The 20666-nt window shown below is 38.0% G+C and overlaps 2 protein-coding genes across 2 annotated transcripts in view; both read right to left on the bottom strand.

The window, feature by feature from the left end:
- Positions 1-316: 316 nt before the first annotated feature.
- On the bottom strand, positions 317-2858 carry LOC125236917. The gene is made up of 4 exons (XM_048143833.1): positions 2849-2858; positions 2136-2635; positions 797-988; positions 317-325 (listed from the first exon to the last, which is right to left on the bottom strand). The coding sequence occupies exons 1-4, from the start codon at positions 2856-2858 to the stop codon at positions 317-319; spliced, it is 711 nt and encodes a 236-aa protein (XP_047999790.1).
- A 1297-nt stretch (positions 2859-4155) lies between these two features.
- The window catches only part of LOC125236916 (pleckstrin homology-like domain family B member 1), an 85542-nt gene continuing 69031 nt past the window's right edge, over positions 4156-20666 (bottom strand). Inside the window, exons 3-5 of the mRNA XM_048143832.1 lie at positions 5815-5897; positions 5078-5251; positions 4156-4205 (exon numbers count right to left, since the gene is read on the bottom strand). Coding sequence (XP_047999789.1) covers positions 4156-4205; positions 5078-5251; positions 5815-5897 — 307 coding nt within the window. The remainder of the gene's footprint in view (positions 4206-5077; positions 5252-5814; positions 5898-20666) is intronic.

Here is a 20666-nt window from a genome sequence, read left to right as displayed (position 1 = left end):
GTTTTTTGATCTATTCGCTTTTGGTAAGTACTTACTTTTTATTAATTTTCACCTTTTATTGTTCACTACTTGTATTAACTGAACACCAAATAACCACAAAAATAAGACAACTGAATTTACTTAATATGAGTACACAAAACACTATAAAACAACTTCAGTATACACGGATATATTGAATTATAATCTTATCACAATCTCAATAACTTCAAAGTCGAATAACATCAAAACGTTCCCAAAATACTTTTTTTAGTGAGTATTTTTTTTTCACATCATCAACAAATTAAGACTTTTATATTTGAAAGGTTTTCAAAGCAGTCTAGTTTCCCTAAAACCAGAAAAGCGAATGACTTATAATCTCCTTTAATCGTGTATTTCATAAAAATACTTAGCAAACTAAAACATACACTTCACATAATGAACTTTACCTGTAGTGAATTAGAAGCGACGTTAGAATGATATTTATAGGAGATAATCTGTATGAGAGTGATAGTGTATTGTTTATAAGCGATTAACATTGTTTGGGAATGTAGGGCAGAGATAAGGTGATAATGGGCTTTTAGGAATTGTTGCTCAGAAAATTTGTTTAGGCGCTTACAGAAGTGACTAAGCATGTAAGTTCCTACCAGCAGCAGCTGGGCTGGTCCATACAAGCCGATTCCCACCGGCTTGCCTAAAATTGATTACTAATAAAGTACCTAATGTTAAGGTAGGTTTCCTTTTGATCAGTGTTGCCTAGCAGAAACGTTCACTAGACGCCACTGATGGACATAAAATATAAGTATAGATTGATACGTACCCTGATCCTCCTGTTCTCAGCGTCATAGCTCCTATCATAGCTGTTCGCGTACACCGGCGAATACTGCGGGTTCCTATCAAACGCCGCTGAGGGCAGACACGGTTTCCTCTCTTCCTTGTTCGTGAGGTTGCTTTTCTCCTCTTTCGCGTTGTTGATTTTGCCGTAGATGTTGTCTTTTTGGTCGTTGTTTACCTAAAAAAAAGATTAGATAAAGCCTACTTTAGGACTGTAGTACATTGTGCAAACAGATCTGATATTCTTTCAGTACGCCTTCGTGAAATACAATACAATACTATACATTTATTTTCCAAATCTGTATTAATAAACTATAGAAATATACAAGAGCTTCTTAGAACAAACAGTAGCCCTCAAACTAGGTCTAGCCTGTATCGTGAGGATTGGAGCTTTGATCCTACGATTTACCAACTATAACTATAAGATACTTTTCGAGAAAACACGGTGTGAAGTTTATTTTGCTTATATTAGAGCATGAGAAACACTAAGACCCCCCAGCCGACATTTGTCCCGCTGTAGCGCTGTACAGCAGGGCAAATCTCGACTGGGGGGCAAATGTAACTGGTCGATTTTTCCATGCTTTACAATGTTTGTATTATTAAATAGAATGTCAGTGAGTTATAAATGGTAGGCGTGTTCAGTGGATACATTTAGAACTCAACATCATAGTGCAATAATGGAAAAAATGGATTAGTTACAATTGTCCCCCAGTCGAGATTTGCCCCGCTGTACGGTCAGCCAAGAAAGTGGTTTACCACTTTTCGACTCTATTTGAAACACATAAGGTCGAAAAGTTGTAAACCACTTTTTTGGCTGACTATACCTTATGTCGATTCCGTTTATTTTTCATTTTTCAGTGCTTTTCTTAATTCCACCTAACTTTAAATACTTTACAAACGTTTGAAGAATAGGAGAGTATAAGTACGACAAATAAGAAGCTAGGTGCGTCGCGTTTACGATCGATAGTGAACGATATGCAACACTGTCGCGCTAATATTAAAGAGTGATAGCGAGACAGAGCGTTGCGTGACCGTAGCTCAAGTGTATGTCACCTTGGTTAGCCCATCAATAAATAACTGGATCTCATTGACATTCCCTAAAGTGTTAGTAAAAGTGTTCCTATGCATAATGTATATATGGTTATAATTATGTAGTAAAATATAATATTGTCTTCGGTTACCGCGATAGTTACTCATGAAATAAAACTATGGAAAACGGATTAAATCGCGTATAATGAATTTAAAATACATCCCGACGTTTCGAACTCTTTACAGCGTTCGTGGTCAACGGGTGACTAAAAAAAACTACTAGTAAAATATATTACCTTTTTAAGCTTAAAATCGTTTCTTGAATTCTCATCAAAATTCCTCACAATATCTTCAATTTTATTCTTATTTCTTAAAGCTACATTCGCATACGGCCGCTTCTCCGTATTATTCTCATTAAGTACTATCACCTTCTGCTCGGTATTCTTCATATAATTCGGTAGATTTTTCCCCCCTAGTACATCTTTAGCTGGCGTGTTCACTGTTAAGGAGTTGGAACTGAATACTTTTGGGGAGATTTCTATTTCGTTGGCGGTATAAAACTGGCTTCTACCTATTTTCTGTTGCTTTGCGTAATACTCAAACTTGGATACTTTAGCCATAATACTGGACATTTTGGGTTCATCTTCTGGGTATTTTCTGGGGGCGACGGGGGGTTTTTTCTTGGCTATTTCGTTGAGAGTCATGTCTAGTTCTTGGTCGAGCTGCGAGAGGTTGGTGTCTTTGAAGATTTTTTGGATGTTTGCGGTCTGGTAACATTGGTTCTGGTCTTGGTAACCTGGAAAGAAAATCACATATAAGGTTTACACACACCTAAATCGGACACATGTAGAACTAAAATGTGTAGAGCGAAAACAACGTAGGTAAGTACTTAAAATATAAGATTTAATTCACATTGTATGTAAAGTTAACCAATTGGAATCCTAGGCCACTGTAGAACTATGTCAGAGTGACGTTATAATTATAAATCAGATTGTAAGAAATCTCTTACTGCTTGTCATTTTGACATGCTTGTAGAGCGGCCTAGGGTTCCAATTGGTTGACTGTGCTAAAAGAGCTGTTGTCATTGTTACTTTATCAACGATAGATTTTTTTAAGAAATATTAAACAGCGAACTAAAAAATGAAATCAAGACATAACTTGACATATTAAGTTAAACATTAATACGTCTTATTCCTGAATTAATGAACGCGTAGCGGGGCTTCCACTTATTCCAATAAGTCAGTTTAGATAGATAGATAGATAAATAACTTTACTCGTATCCACAACACAACATATAAAGGCTTACAATAAACAGGAAAAAAGAAATGTGAGTACACCGCTTAACTTAACTAACCAAAGAAAAAAGAAACAAAATTATAAAGAAACATGTGTCGTGGTACAAAAGGCGCTGGCTCAGCGTTGTGACGTGGCAAGCCACATCGCTGGTATTCTGCCAGTACCTTAGAAAAAAACCGGTCAAGTGCGAGTTGGACTCGCCCACCGAGGGTTCCGTACAAACTTTCAAACTCCCCAGTTAAAATAATCTCATGTTTTCACATAACTCTAACGACTTGACTAGAAGACAAAAGTATAGGTACTAATGAGCATTATTGTGTATAGCGCCATCTCTCGGTGAATTCGCTAACTAATTTGCGCGACCATAGTATGTTGGTTTTTCAGGGATTATTCTTTATAATGTTAACCGATTTAAACAATTTTTACTTTATTGGAAAGAAGATGATTTACGTAACATCTCGTATTAATTTGAAGTACTATATACATCCGCAAAGGTGGGTAAATTAAAAGTAAAAATGTGAAAAGTTTTTTGTGAATTAAAAAAAAAGTTTTCAAGATACAAACACGATTATATTTTTCCTGTAATATTTAGCATAAAACCAATGTTTCCTAAAATTTTCATAATTTTTCGTTGGTAAACTTCGGAGATAAAGGGGGGAACGGTATTTTTTTTTACATTTTCCTTCAAAATTTTTTTTTTTTCCACAACAAAAAAATTATAAAAAATAGTTTATTTACGTTCAATTTAAGCTCTTTCTAACGATACCCCACTTGACCTAGTAACTTGAAATTTACTGTTGCCCCCCTTTCATTTTGGCCATTTTCTACAATTAAAATTAATAAATTTAAAAAAATTATACCTTCTATTTGTAGAGGTTCACAATGTTCACAACTATTCCAAATTTCAAGTTGATAGCATTAGTAGTTCTCGAGATATTTAGGAATGTGACAGACGGACAGACAGACGGACAGAGTCGCACCATAAGGGTTCCTGTTGTACCTTTTTGGTACGGAACGGAATTAAAAACAACGAAAACGAGTATTGGAGCGGCCTATGGTTAGCATGCTTCCTGGAAACGTACAAGATTGAGATTAGGTGGTATATTGACTTATACTATGTGTTTTTTGATACGAAATGGGTCCAGGTGCAATAAGATCCTTTCCAGCTAAAATTCCAACAGAAATTCTGTTTTAACGGTTCTTAATTGTAGCTTATGAAGCATAAGAACCCTTAGGCATGGACATATTAAATTAGTAAAGATGTGGCACCGAAAAGGGCTTATTTATTCTTCACCAAAAATAAAAAAAGTCGTTTTAGATTTTTTCTACCCAGTGGCTTTTGTCAGCCACTGTGCCAACCCTCACCGGATGCAACCTGGAATAGCAGCCTATTCACTTACACCCTGGGAGTGTAGGTACCCTGGCACCTAATTTGCGACGGCTGCGACTAGTAAAGGCAATCCAGAGGTGAGAATCTTACTGACCCCGCTTAGTGTTCACTGTATAGCCGGCGCATTGTATAATTATTACCTTGCTTTAAAATACTCCCACTGTGGGAGTTCTCAACGCGACAGTGTACGCTGGCGACACCAGTGTTCACGACGTAGATTGCAAAGGTCTGGTCACTAGACGTTATGCTGTTTAAGTGTATGGACTGAGTGGATAATCGGACCGGAGCATTAGGCGTGCGTCCAATATACAGCGTTCATTCAGGACACTTAGTATGAGCTTCAATTGTTTGGACATGCACGCCGCGCCTAATATGAGCGTGCACTAAGGCCACTCTAACGGCTCAGCCACGACATTGGTCTAAGCGCGGCAGCGGTGAGCGGCGGCCATACATTGGAGCGAGACACAGCGATGGGACTTTTCATTCGCACGTATGGCTGCCGCTCACCGCTGTCGCGCTTAGACCAATGTCGTGGCTGGGCCGTAAGGTTACCTTGTGAGAGTCTCGTAGGCTTGTCCACCGGCAGACCGTCGAGTAAAGTACTACCACTAGTCGGGTACAGCGTGACCACACCGTGGGAGTTCTCAACGCGACAATGCACGCTGGCGACACCGGTGCCGACGACGTAAATGTCGCAGGTAGGGTCTGACCCGATTGTTACTCGACCTGGAAGTGATATAATGGAACGTTAGATCTGGGTTAGGTTTGTATACCTACATAAAAAAAAATATATATATCTTTGGTCTCAGCGAATCAGCTTGAGATGGACTCTTTGTAGTTGTGTTTGATAATGATAATTTGCTTCTTCTCCTATAGGCGAGACGACTAAAAAAAACGAATTAGTCCGTCAGTTACATTATCAAAGAATTTTAGACACGTATTTTTTTTCCTTTAAAGAAAAATAACGAGGGTACAGTGCATTGAAGTTTCGCGTGACGTCACGCCTAAGTACAATTTTTACTTAGAAATGACGTCACAAGCCCCCACTCCGGAACTTTGATGCTCTATATCTTTGTATTTTTTAATCAATTAGAAAAAGCGAAAAACATGTGTTCAGTATTTATGGACGATCTAACTGACGAACTAAACAGAATGCAATTTTTTTTATGTAGTCGTCATCCCTATTACTGAAGGAATCTGAAAGACACGATGAAGGAAACTATTATTTCTTGACCTTCTAATTGCCAAGTTTATGATTGACAAGACGACAAAACTGAAGTTCAACTTACCCTGTTTTATAGGATGGAGTGTAACCGCGGTGCTCAGCCTACCCGTCCCCAAGCTCACGAGGTGGGGAGTGTTCGTAGCCACTCTGTAATAGAACAAAATACACATTTTAATACCGACTTTACATGAAAATTGTCACGGAAGTTAGGGGAAGAGGAAGGACATACTTGATTATGATAGGTTCTATCCATCGTCACCAGCAATTAGCAGAAGAAATCGAGGGTCGAAGCTAGTTATTGCAAAAGACCCTATTAAAGAAACCTATAGATTACCAGATCGCCGGATGATATTGGCCTCATAGCCTACCATTACCCGGCGATGTGACTTTTTGCGAATAAGTGACAGACCGACATTGACCGGCAAAGTATATACACGTAGTAATCTGAGGGCCTTTTTAGGGTTCCGTAGTCAACTAGGAACCCTTATAGTTTCGCCATGTCTGTCTGTCCGTCCGTCCGTCCGTCCGCGGATAATCTCAGTAACCGTTAGCACTAGAAAGCTGAAATTTGGTACCAATATGTATATCAATCACGCCAACAAAGTGCAAAAATAAAAAATTGAATAAAATGTTTTATTAGGGTACCCCCCCTACATGTAAAGTGGGGGCTGATATTTTTTTTTCATTCCAACCCCAACGTGTGATATATTGTTGGATAGGTATTTAAAAATGAATAAGGGTTTACTAAGATCGTTTTTTAATAATATTTATATTTTCGGAAATAATCGCTCCTAAAGGAAAAAAAAGTGCGTCCCCCCCCTCTAACTTTTGAACTATGAGTTTAAAAAATATGAAAAAAATCACAAAAGTAGAACTTTATAAAGACTTTCTAGGAAAATTGTTTTGAACTTGATAGGTTCAGTAGTTTTTGAGAAAAATACGGAAAACTACGGAACCCTATACTGAGCGTGCCCCGACACGCTCTTGGCCGGTTTTTTATTTTGATTTCACAATTCACATATTATTTTTTGAGTACTTATGGTACTCCCAAAACAATGTTTGGAGGAAAATAACCGCACATATATTAAATTTTGGCAAATGGTAGTTTAATACTGAGCAGTCTTACTAAATAGTATTCTTTAATCTTATTTTTGAAGATTTGTCAGCAAACAAAAGATAACATAAGGCATGATAAGACGTATGCAAAAAATGCACAAAGAGAAACAAACATTACACAAGCTGACCGACTTCGGGTCAGGTACGCTCCAGCGCACGCGGTAACGCGTACGCGCTCTGTTATTAAAGTTATTATTTTCAATAATTAAGTTAAACATGTCAACATTTGTACATTTCTGGAAAGGGTATAACATACAGAATTTGTTTCTGTAATTTTTATGCAAAGTGTCATACATTTTTTTTTACTAATCCGCCTTTGTTTAAGAAAAATGTAAAAAAATACTCCATTTTGTGACTTTAACCTTTTATTTCTTAAGCATGCATAACTTTTTTTACGTGATTTAAATGTTAAAAATAATCCTTTATTCATGGGCTACAAAATAAGAAAGAAATGACCATCCTAATGCACTTACTTTTTTTACAATTTGCATAGGCCGAGAGGTATCTAGATTTTTTTCGAAAAAAACTAAAAACTCAAAAACTAGTGATTTTCGACCCCCAGTTGACTGGTCCAAAAACATTGCAAATAATCTATAGAATAACCCTTTGAAGGAATAGATCGAATTACCAGTCACCCTATATACTAATTTCTAGCAAGCTAAACTAGGATTTTTTTCTAGCATATAGTTTCCTTTGCTATATTTTTCATTGGCAATACCAGAGTGTAATGTAACGAGCACAACTTAACAGTTCGACATTCTATCCTACTGACCGCCTCTGTAATCTAACGTGCACATATTATCTCAATCAACTCTAACCTTTCCCGTATTACCTTACAGTTTACAATCACTTGTTATGGTACAAGGATCACAAGTACAGAACGATGACTTCATACTATTAGCATAACGTCTTATCGCCTTCTTGGTAATCGACTGTATTTATATCTTTTGAATTCCTTGCAGCTCTAGTTTAATTATTATCTATATTATTCAGAATAGTAAAGATATTCTCCAATATATCTAGGGGGTTTTACTCTGATGTATGTAGATCAGATATAGCTTTAGTTACGTCGAAAAGACGTCTAAGGCGTACTTCGGTTCACAATGTTCATAAATGTAATGTTATTTTGTTACAGTTTATTTCTCAGTTAAGTATATCACGAGCAAATTTCTACCACCTTAAATACATATATGGGAGGAATGAAAATTTCTCATGTTTTTATAATTATTATAATAAATATATATCGAGGCAACTTCCAAGTACATATTTGGAGTCTATTCTTGCTAATGTGGTATTTCTTTTTCTTCTTATGTTCAGGTACTTATGTATATATGTAGTACCTATATGTATAACAGTAGCGGCTGGTGAAAATTTCTGCTAGGCAACACTGAGCAAAAAGAAACCTACCTTAACAATAGGTACTTTACTAGTAATCAATTTTAGGCAAGCCGGTGGGAATCGGCTTGTATGGACAAGCCGCTGCTGATGTATAAACTCTATATAGCCAACGTATCAATAATGAACATAACACCAATGCTCGATCCTTACTTCTCAACAGTATCCAATTGTAACCGGTTGCAACGCGACGCCGACAACCGAGATGCCTAGGACATGTGATATGTAACACTAGAGCACTAATGGGTGGTAATGTCTTAACTAGCTTGTGGTAGGCTGATTGGTCTGCCACTGTTTTGAGACCACAATTGATAGTAATTTGCAATGGGTTTGTGAGCGTACATTTAGAGAAATTACCAGCACATAGCATAAACTATACTTTTTAGGGAGCACATAGGGAATCATTTTTAAATATTTTTTGTAATCTGACAAGAGGTGTAAGTCTTTCAGGATTTATGGACAATGGTAGGTTTCATCATTGAGTAATTATTACTTCGTATAGAGGAGCTATAGCAAACAACGAACGTGTCACAGCCTGTAAGCTGAAGGCGGGGTGTGAACCAATGGCCTGCTTTCGTAACGTCGCAAGCGCTACGATTTTACTCGGCGCTTACGACTTTTCGGTCGCGATGATGAGCCCTGCATAGAGTGCATAGATTAGAAGTCGTAGTATAGAAGTGACATGGGTTTACATGGGCATTTTTTTAAATTTATGACTCTCAATTAGCGTGAGTTGTTAACAAAAAACATAAATCGCTGTTAGTTTTGTAATGATAATCAAGCTTGAAAATCTGTATTTAAAACTAAACTTTTTTCACGTTCTGAATTTAGATTATAGCTTAGTATAGTATAATTCACGATGTTTTTATTGAAATTCCATGCTTAATTATCGTTGCAAAACTGACAGCGATTTAACTTTTTTTTAACAACTCTGTGAGTCATAATTTTTTTAAATGCCCACATTTTTTAAAGCTGCATACGGACTGAGCGTACATGTGTACACGTAGCCGCAACTGGATATTAGTTATTTATGTGACATTTGCATAATGGTAGGCATTAAAACATGAGTGTTGTTTTTGTTGTGTTAATAAGATAACATGAGTGTTTTAATGCCTAATTATGTATAGTCGCACACATAACTTTATCTACATCCATGTATGTATGGGCGCGGGTTTATCGTCCCATAAAAATTTTAATTTCGCGCGTTATTATACTCTCATAATTTGCTTGACCGTCTACCTACCCAAATTCATTCAGGCAGGTTAGGTACTGCACTTACATTTACATAGTCACATGAAATTCGACACGCGTATTGAGAATCTGTTATAGACCGACATGTCGGAAAACTGTGCAATTCTAACAATAATAATTAAATAACCTTTTTTGCGTCGATAAATATATATAATTTAATGTATGATAGGAAACTTGAACTAACTTGCGATATTGTCACGTCTGCTTTTGTTGCATTTTTTACTCTTTGGTTTCAACGAAACATGGCCGCCGCAACATGGCGCTTCGGCATGAGTTTATATTGATACATTTTTTTAAAAGTAAGCGTGTTTAAACAAAAATGCAGTAAACCTACGTATGAAAAGTCACTCCTTGGCTTTTGTTAGATTTTCCTGAGCAGTTTGTACAGTACCTCACTACACATGACGGCATTATTTAGACGAAATATTTTTCATTGCGATACGTCAATCTACCACAGCCGTTTGGCACAGACTAAGCGCGTTTGTGCTGATCAGCTCTAAGTGTTGTTACACAAAATCAAGTTGAGGTGCCCTCTCTAGTTAACATAATTACTCAAAGGGTTTCATCTGGGAAATAAATAAATTATGTTTTCAATTTTAACATCAAATTTCACTGTTGATCCCATTGCTATGAAGGTCACATGAGTAGTGATAATACGTATACCGGCACAGCTGAAACTAGATTTTTTTTTAAACTAAAATTATCAAATCGTTGAAACAAAATCGATTATAAAGGCCAAAACCGAAACTCTCATCGCACGATTTCATTCAAACGAACTTGCAAATATTTCAAACACAAGTTTCTATAAAGGCAACGCAAATATATTCTTACTTAACGTTTAGTCGCAAGTATAAAAGGGAATACAAAAGTCCCTTGTCCCCGAAATAGACGTTTCCTGCGCCGGGCAGTAATGGCCACATTGTAAACGCCATATGGACCGTGTGGGCGAGATGCGTACTTTAACAATATTACTGACTTTGTGTTGAAGATATTACAAACTAAATAGTGCATTACGATACAAATGCGAAAAAGTTAGTTAATAATTTTTAAGAAAAAAAAAAACCGTCGCCTTTCGGGTTCTGGTGAAAGTTACTTGCGAATGTTGGATTATGTAGAAATGTGTAGGTATTTTTTAAAACTGCTTTTAATGCTTTAATTATTAGATGGCAACATAAATGAATATACGTATAACGTTAAGGTTTGAGGAGTTTCCTCAATTCCTCATGAATCCGATATTATATTATAAGAAATCGAAGCTTGACAAACTTTGACTTGAAAACTCAATATGCTTAACAAACATAACTAAATAAATAAATGTCACTGTTCTGAACTTAAATGCATGCTTTTCTTGCAAAAATACCGAAGTCACTTATGAGTGTGCCGTTCAGATTTGAGGAGTACGGTTCTGACTATCATCAGCAGTTCCACTGCACCAAATGTCACTGTTCTGGACGCAAGTGCATGCTGTTCTTATAAAAATACCAAAGTCACTATAAGCGTGCCGTTCAGATTTGAGGAGTTCGGTTCTGACCATCAGCAGTTCCACTGTACCAAATGTCACTGTTCTAGACGTAAGCGCATGCTGTTCTTATAAAAATGGCAAAGTCACTATAAGCGTGCCGTTCAGATTTGAGGAGTTCGGTTCTGACCATCATCAGCAATTCCGCTGCACCAAATGTCACTGTTCTGGATGAAAGTGCATGCTGTTCTTATAAAAATACCAAAGTCACTATAAGCGTGCCGTTCAGATTTGAAGAGTTCTATTCTGGCCATCATCAGCAGTTCCACTGCACCAAATGTCACTGTTCCGTACCTAAATGCATGCTGTTCCTTTAAAAACACAAAAATCACTATATGTATGCCTTTCAGATTCGAGGAGTTCCCTCGATTTCTCCAGGATCCCATCATCAGAACTGGGTTCTGAGAAAAATGGGACCAATCTGTATGCATATACATTCAATTAAAAAAAAAATTTCAAAATCGGTCCAGTACCGACGGAGATATCGAGGAACAAACATTAAAAAAAAATAAAAAATAATAAAAAAACATACAGACGACTTGATAACCGTCCTTCTTGAGATATGAGGCGACGGTTAAAAAAGGGAGTTATTACCATCTGCACTGAAATAGTTATTTGTTATACAAGGGGGCAAAGTTGTATTTTAACGCCGAGTGTGGAATTGAAAAACGAGCAAGTGAAAGGATTCTATAGTTGAACCACGAGCGAAGCGAGTGGTTCGAGAATAGAATCCTAAACTTGCGAGAATTTTAACACACGAGAAGTAAAATACATTTGCACCCGAGTGTAACACAAAACTTTTCCCCTCACTATAGCGAGGAAACTACAACGCAAAAAATGCGTTTATCACTGTTTCCAGTAGTTCCACAGGTGGTAAATCATCTTTATTACTAGATTCACCTACTTTTATCAATTTTAAAGCAGTTAATTTGACTTTATTCAAGGTCAAATTACTTTACCCACTAGTGGATAAAGTGCGTTTTTACCCGCTGGTATTAAACGACAAAACACGTGTTTCCGAGCTAGTGAGGGTAAAAGGTAATTTTAGTGCCGGTCTTGGGATGAGACAAAGTCGCAGGTCGCGAGTCAGTCTACGAATAGAGATACCAAGAATGGCCCATCAGCAGTTTACATCTTATATTTTAAGCATTCTGTCAATTTGTCAACCTCCTAATACCAATTCTTACTCTAATGGCTTAGAGTTCATAATAGTGTGTGTATAATATTGCCAAATGTAAATATTTGTGAAGTGGACCATGTGTGATGCAGTCGCGTGATCTAAATCGAGTCGCGCCTGTATCTTATTTATCTTTGAGTGAAGTAATTACGAGTATACCTATACATTCTTTATATGTCTCGCGTCAACTGAGGTACCTACCATAAGTTTTTGAAGTTTTAGAATACGTTTCTCGATAAACGTCACGGTAAATGACATCCATTGTATGGTCAAACTTAACAACGGTTACTCACAAGAATCTAAAAATAATCCATACATTTCCCGTGAGTTCCGTGACGCTCTGTCGAGTTACGTATTCTAAAACGTCCAAAATTCGTGGTATAGCCCAAGTCCCATACGAAATTAAAGGGAATGTATCACAGCCCGATTTACCTAAACCAAAATACTTTCATAAATATTGATTTAACTGAAGTCAGTGACCGATATACGTAACATCAGATAACACCTTGCATAACGCTGCGGTCAAAATAAATATCATTTGATAATAATACAAGGGGTTGGTGCTATATGCCATACAATATTATAACAATTTGATCGAACGTTTCAAATTAGATTTGAAGATATCCAACTAGAAGGAATATGGATTGGATATGTCAGTGTTAAAAGTTACATTTATGTTTGAAAAAACGATTTTTTCGACACAACCAATCCATACCGTATTTAGAGCACTTAACGTGTCAATAAGTAAGAATTTGGTGTTATTTGGTACATCGTAGAGTTTTTCGGAAAGAGGAGAGTCGTGAAATGTATGACACTGAGTTAGTGGTGTGCCATTTCAAGGAAATTTAAATCCGCAGGCATTATGTACCTACTTCGTAAATTCCCCGGGAACGACCAATCTTTATACCCAATACATCCTACGACTCTTTTCTTTCAGTACAGATTCTATCTAGAGCTGTTTATAGCCTGTCTTATTTCGAATATATGCGTACATCATACAACGCTGTTATGAACTGGTGAATAAACATAAATCTCTCCTCCAAAAACGAATTGTCAGTTAGGATCAGCCCCCGCGAGAAAGCGATGACAAATGGATTGACTCATTTCATATCATAGTATAATAAAGAGTACTATCGTAAGGTATGGCACTCCCTCTCCCCGCTCTTGGTTACCTCACAGTTACCGCCTGTCAAGAACGCGACCAGTCGACCTGTCATACCTCACTCAGACAAGCATGGTACGCGTTCACCTACACGAGCTTAGACTGTGTGCGTAAGAACGCGCCTCTTTCATATAGTTGATCGCCATTGTCCGCGGTGAACCTCCAAAAACGTATTGTCAGTTAGGATCAGCCCGCGCGAGAAAGCGATGACAAATGGATTGACTCATGCGCAGCTTTGGATTAGAAACGAACGAAGATTGAAGTGTATCGTGTAGGTAGTTTATTCTGTTATACTTATGGAATACAAATACAAGGGGGACGACCGCCGTGTGTTGAAACTTGTTTGCCTCCCTGGATTTACTCGTAGAATTTGATGTATTTTAACCATAGCTATAATTAAAATTGTTACCTATGTTAATTGTTTTCATTTATTGATTATTTTAGAGCGGCATACTGATTTCATATAATTTTTAACCGACTTCAAAAAAGGAGGAGGTTCTCAATTCGACTGAATGTTTTTTTTTTTTATTATTTTTTTGTATGTATGTTACTCGATATCTCCGAGAATCGTGGACCGATTTTCAAATTTTTTTTTTTGATCGAACCGGTATAACCCCGAGATGGTCCCATTGGCACCAAGTCAGGGTCTGATGATGGGATCCTGGAGAAATCGAGGGAACTCTTCAAATGTTATAGGCACATGTAATGTTTTTAGTATATTTTTCAAAGGTACACCAGTATTTACGTCTGATGGTAATAATTTTATGTGGCTGAGCTGATGATGGAAGGTCAACTCCTCAATGGTTAGGAGTTTAAGGATAATTATTTCACTACTGTACATGTATTCGGACTGATACATATAATATCACTAGGAACCACTAAAAATCAACTGAGCTGATGATGGAAGGTCAACTCCTCAATGGTTAGGAGTTAAAGGATAATTCTTTCACTACTGTACATGTATTCGGACTGATACATATAATATCACTAGGAACCACTAAAAATCAACAAATAAATAAACTTTTTAACAAAAAATAAAACCGCCTTCAAAAATAAGCGCGTTACAAAACACGGAGAAACTAAAAAGCCAAAAATAATAAACCTTTCAATTCAGATTTCTTATCGTATTGCAATAAGCTAAACATCCAAATTATAAACAATTCAATTATTTTTGGAGTCGGTACCAGCCTGTGTATGGTTGGGTGGGTCAAACAGGCAATAGCAAGGCGACGAACAGGTCTGGTACCGACTACAAAAATAATTGATTTGTTTATAATTTGGATGTTTAGCTTATTGCAATACGATAAGAAATCTGAATTGAAAGGTTTATTATTTTTGGCTTTTTAGTTTCTCCGTGTTTTGTAACGCGCTTATTTTTGAAGGCGGTTTTATTTTTAAATGCTCCAAATTGTCATAATATTGTACCCAGAAAAAACTCAAAAATTCAAACTCTCATAGCTACTTATGTTAAAATACATAAATTGTATAAACATGTGTATGCAAGAAACGATAGTCCTCAATCCTCTTAACTCAAAAATAATTTTATCCTGGTAATAAGAATAAAGTTGTTTCTATTATTTTGGAAAAGCTCTTTTTCACATGACATAATTTCTCAATATTTGAATCTTGACACCAAATCGAACGTCATTGACATAACAAGTATGGCACAGCCATTAATTCCCAGATCTACAAAAGATTATACATTTTACTGTCCATTAAGACCATGTGGATCAATAAAATTCACACATAAACGAACACTTGAATGCCTCTTTATTGATACGAACAACACTATTAACTGACCATATGTAGACTTTTATGTTTTTGAAATAAGGTTTTATTTAAATTGTCAGTTAAATTGTGTCATTGGTAGCATATTCGACGAGACAGTTGATAGAGCCACTCCAGTGTCATTCGAAAAAGTGACGTACTATCAGCTGCAAAAGTTAATGGAGAAATTATGAATGAATTCATTGATAAGTTCGCCGTGCACTATTGCAGCTGATAGAACATTAACCTAAACATTTCGAAAGCTTTTTTTTACGGGATTTTTAACTATGCGCCTAGCGAGATGTTTTGACAACACAGCTTATTTAAACAAATTTAAATCGATAAGGGTAAACTATGCCACACCTCGGACACTGGCGATCAAATATATGTAAGAGGACCGTTCCTAGCACACAGTCTAAGCTCGTGTAGGTGAACGCGTACTATGCTTGTATGAGTGACATATGACAGGTCGACTGTTCGCGTTTTTGACAGGCGGTAACTGTGAGGTAACCGAGAGGGGGTGGGCGGCACTTTCAGAGGGGAGCGGGAGTGGCCATACTGTACGATAGTACTCTTTATTATACCATGACTATGCTATGGGGCTTGTAAACTATATGAGGTGCGCAATAAAGAGTATTATATTGTATTGTCACGTGCACCACCGAAAATGGAGGGTTAACCCGAGGTTGACAGCCCACTAACCTTGAGTTAAGCAGGTGGTGCAAGTAACCTAAGTAATATTTTCGAACAAAATTTATACTAAGGGCCCGAGCACAACTCAAACACTTCTTTGAAATTCAATCCAAACGAAGTCATTCGAAAACGGAACGCAACATTTTCGAATTTAAATAAACTTGCGTATTGCGTCCCTAGCTTCCATTGCTTACGCATCGCGAGATTCGCGAGTCATGTAAGTGAAGTGGTTCAACCCAGGACCACACAAGAAGCCACGTTCATAAAGTAATTCTGAGATTTGGAAACGAGGCAGGTCGAACTAAAGTTTGTACAGTACTTCTGTGGACAAACTGTGGGTGAAAGTATATTTCCATATCATTATACCCTATGCTGTCCACTGTCCACTTCATCTGTCCACAACTAACGACCATAAAAACGGCGTAATATTTGCTGTAGGTAATCTTAGACTTGCCCTTATTTGTCCAAATATGCTAAAATTCTTCAAAAACGTATAAAATATTTTTTACGATTTTTTCGCAACTTTCTTTTAATTTTATAATAGTTAAAAACTCGAATACAATTTGCACTTGTACAAGTAGGTATGCAGGTATAATTGCCCCAATACAAAAGCAAATTTTCCGGGGTTACAAAAGAAAACATAACTATGACACAAACATAAATAAAAGCTTATAAATACAACAGATTCGTCACTCGATACTGAAATAGTTTCGCTATGAATCATCTAGCGAGTTATTAAGCTGAAGAAATAAAATAAAACGTCACACAGACTATCTCTTCACGCTACGCGATCGGCCATAGATTAAATATGTGTGGTATCGAATCGTCAATTCGTCTTTCGAACATCAGCTAACCTGCATTTGGATCTCAAGAAAGTCAGGAAATAGTTTTAACTTAAACAACATACAAAAAACATAAATCTAGGAACATAGTATGAAAAAAGAAAAGTTACAATTACAACTGACTTCTTGCAGTCCGAATTCTTGAAATGATTTATGTGATATATTTACGTCCCACTAAGTCGCTTGTCATTGACGCTAGAGCAATTCAGCATTCATTGTGGTGGGTGAGAAAGTGTGCCTTTTTGGACTTCAAGATTTGAGACGCTGACGGACGGTCAAATCCGCAATTGAAATTAAAGATAGATAGATTTACTCCTTTTCACTGAGGCAAATACGAGCAGAGTTGAGAAGATTCAATCAACAATTTGTTGCAAGTCAATTTCTTTATTGAATTGTTGTGGTCCGTGGCGTCTGTATGATGCGTTTCAATAGTGGTCGTAATGGCCCGCTGACATGTGCCCGCCGCGTGAGAACGACCACTTTCAAACATATGAAACACACCGGATTTGCCGGTGGAGTGAGTGAGTTTTCGTTCGACACCCCTGCTGGGGTGTGAGCGGCCCCTTCCGCGCTGGGCGCTGTGGGGGCTGTGTCGGGGCGCGCCCCATCCATGTGGGGCGGTCTGACGCCGTCTATTTGTGGACGGCTTGGTGATCCGGTGATTGCTAGCCCTACCGCTACCGGCCGTTATCCAACCCCGCGACCCCTAGCCTGGTGATACCGTTTGAGCGGGGCCAGGTTCGGGGCCGCAGTGAAGGCGACCGGCAGCTCGGGCTAGCGTGGGCGTGGTGGTGGTGGTCTATGAAACACACCGGATTTGCCGGTGGACGTCCGCGACGGGTTAGAACGACCAAAGCTAAATGTATACAGAGACAAGTCCTCTCTGCAGAGATTATTCTCTGCCAGCCAGGAATAAACGGCGATCGTCGACCCCGGTTGCATCCATTTGGCTTAATTGTTACTGCATTCGGTGGAACTGTTTATTTCGTCGACTGGCCGGGTCGCAGCTTAGGTGCATGCAGCAAATGCACACGTGTCAGTAACGGCGATAGTCTGATTTAGTCCATAGTATGAAAGTGTCAAGTGGCATGAAAATCGTGAAATCCTCCATGTATTTATGTTTCTAAAGTAACAGCAAAGGTACAGTAAGTTCGATGTCGTGAATATTTAATCATTTCTACCTAGCGAAAATCAAACCCTCAGAAATTGAATCAATAAGGGACACGTGATCTTTCTTAAGTTCGTCTTTGTACGTCCTACTTCTTTCTTTTGGATCAAACAGACAAAGTTTTGTTTTGCTGGTACCTACATACAATAAAGTGACTTATTTTTTTGAATAAATTCAATAATGAAATTTACGTCAGCCATGCAGCTAGCTAGCTAATCGAAGAGCTTATTTTATGATCTAGAAATGCACTAAGACTATTCTAAGTTCTGGCAGGCAAGCATGGTCGCGATAAATGATGAAAAATCAGGGCGTCCCTATCGCGCTATTTGTAAGTGCGATAGGGACGGCCTGCTTTTTCATCATTTATCGCGACCATGCTTGCCTGCCAGTTTTCTACATCTACTGCGCCTTAATGCCAGCTTGTTGACATTACATTCTCATTAGCATGCCAGATCAGCTATCTCAAATCTCAAGCCAATTAAGTGTCTGTATTAGCCAGTTAGCTTTTGCCTGCCACTTGAATTATTTATAGATTACGCCTTTTCGCTTTCTCAATGCCTCATTATTGCATTATTTACACTGCAATACGCTTTCTTATACCGCCGCCGTATTTATGTATCTACTAGCTTTTTCCAGCGGCTTCGCTCGCGTTAAATTCGAAAATTGCGGAATGCTCCATACAAACTTCCATCTCCCCCCCCCCCCATTTTGGGGAAGTAGGGGATCAGAGAGAGAAAAAAGTTAGCCTATGTCACTCTCCATTCCTTCAACTATCTCCATTTAAAAAATCACGTTAATACATCGCTCCGTTCTGCCGTGAAAGAAGGACAAACAAACAGACACACACACTTTCCCATTTTATACTATTAGTATGGATTCTAAGATATGAAAGCTTAACGAAACGAATAGTTTATTGGTACCTTATTAGGAAACAATCATAGGATTATCCAATCCCATCCGCTTCGTTAACTTTACTTTTCTTAAATGGAATAGATTAGATACATTTTCTTTACTGTATGAACGCCGTTTCATTTCATGATTTAGTAATGGGAATTTAAAAAAAGAGTTCCATAAAATAATTCGAATTGTTCCATTACTAGTTAATCTCACATTTGCCTGAAAAGGCTACGTAGCCGAATGGCCCAAATGCTCACGAAACGAAACGCTCGTAGATATCTATCTCTACCTCTCTTGCGCATTGGAACGACAGAGCCAGACTACCTTTCGCGGCGGCGTTTCGTTTTCGTCTAGCGTCGCAGAAATGCCATTCGGCTACGGCACCAGAAATATATGACTACGCGACAATATGCCGAATTTCACGAGACCTATTTTCCTCATACTAGTATACTGAACTGTCACCCCATGCATCAGAATAACAGCTTGCGGCCTCCTGACATTAGTAATATATTTCTGGTCACACTTTAAAACAATGACATTCAAAATTAAAAATGTAATGAAAGTGAGTACTGCTGGTTTTTAAGCTGTAGCGTGTGGCCATTCGTAGTTTATTTAGATAAGCGCCCTCTGAAGTTTAAAAATCACTTCCTCTGTGTATTTACGTTTTGCTACGTTCCGTTACGGCCGGCTGTGCTGTATAGTATTTCTGTCAGGTATGGTGAATGCACTCCACAATTATGCATATAGTGTAGTAATTATAGGTAGTTTATTTCAAATAGCTTGACATACGGTGGCAGATGTCTCAGTACTCTCGTCAGTGCAAGGGCGGATCCAGCTTCGTACCCACGTGATCAATGTGTGTGCCCAGACCAGGGGAACACGTGGTCAATTTGTATGCCCAACCTTGGCTCCAGGGGGTTCATTAGGGCTTCCAATACCGGGATCCCGGTATCTCGGGATCCCGGGATCCCGGGATCCCGCCTTTTTTTGGGCGCATTTCAATACCGGTATTTAATTTAGTAATACCGGGATCCCGGTATACTTAGAAACTAACAAATTTTGCCAAATAAACGTGAATTACTCATCAAAAACGTTAAATTTCTGCATCACGATGGTCGCTACACGCGTAAATCTTAGTTCTTGCTCTCGTTTCTCGATTTGACACATTCTCTGTTTGGTGTCTTTACAATATTTGTATGAAAATGATAGTTTTTTCGATGATTACCTAGATAAAGTTACGTGTCAAAAGCATTCATTGAGGAGGGCCTGTCGCGAACCTTTTTTGACACATTTGGCGCACTTTGAATTCGCTCGTAAGTGTGACAGAGAAGCAACACGTCAAACGTAGTTGCAACAGGCCACAGACCCTCTGTAAACAAATCGCCCTGATGCTAATTGGCTAATTGTTCAATGATTACGCAGATTTATTTTATTAGTGCTTTAGCGCCTCTAGCGCCACGAAAAACAAAAATACCACTAAATTGTACCACAAATATTGATTAAAAATATTACAATGTGTTTCCAACAAAAAATCATCTCATGTTCTACGCCGTGTCTTGCGTGGGCGACGGTCGCGCGACCGAAGCCGTCGCGTCTCATACTTCCATATCGATATAAGGTTTGATTTCGTATGCGTCGCATCGCCATCGCGCGACCATCGCGCGACCGTCGCCCACGCAAGCCACGGCGTTAGTTTCCAAAGTCAATGATGTGTCTTGTTATTTAATAAAGTGATATTATAATCAAATTTACAGTACAATTATACCATTAACACTGACTATAAAATGTAAAAGATTACCTACTGAACTACATAGTCCATGGGCCAGCTGGTCCAATTTTGCCAAACGGTATAATTTGGGGGTACTAAGTTTCCTTTTTACAGCAGTTAGGTAGGCTTATAAGGATGTTAAAAAACCATGATTGCCATCT

Source organism: Leguminivora glycinivorella, chromosome 20 (genome assembly GCF_023078275.1).
Source record: "Leguminivora glycinivorella isolate SPB_JAAS2020 chromosome 20, LegGlyc_1.1, whole genome shotgun sequence".
Classification (NCBI taxonomy): domain Eukaryota; kingdom Metazoa; phylum Arthropoda; class Insecta; order Lepidoptera; family Tortricidae; genus Leguminivora; species Leguminivora glycinivorella.
The sequence above is the reverse complement of the archived record's forward strand: the minus strand, read 5'-3'. Positions and strand labels throughout refer to the sequence as shown.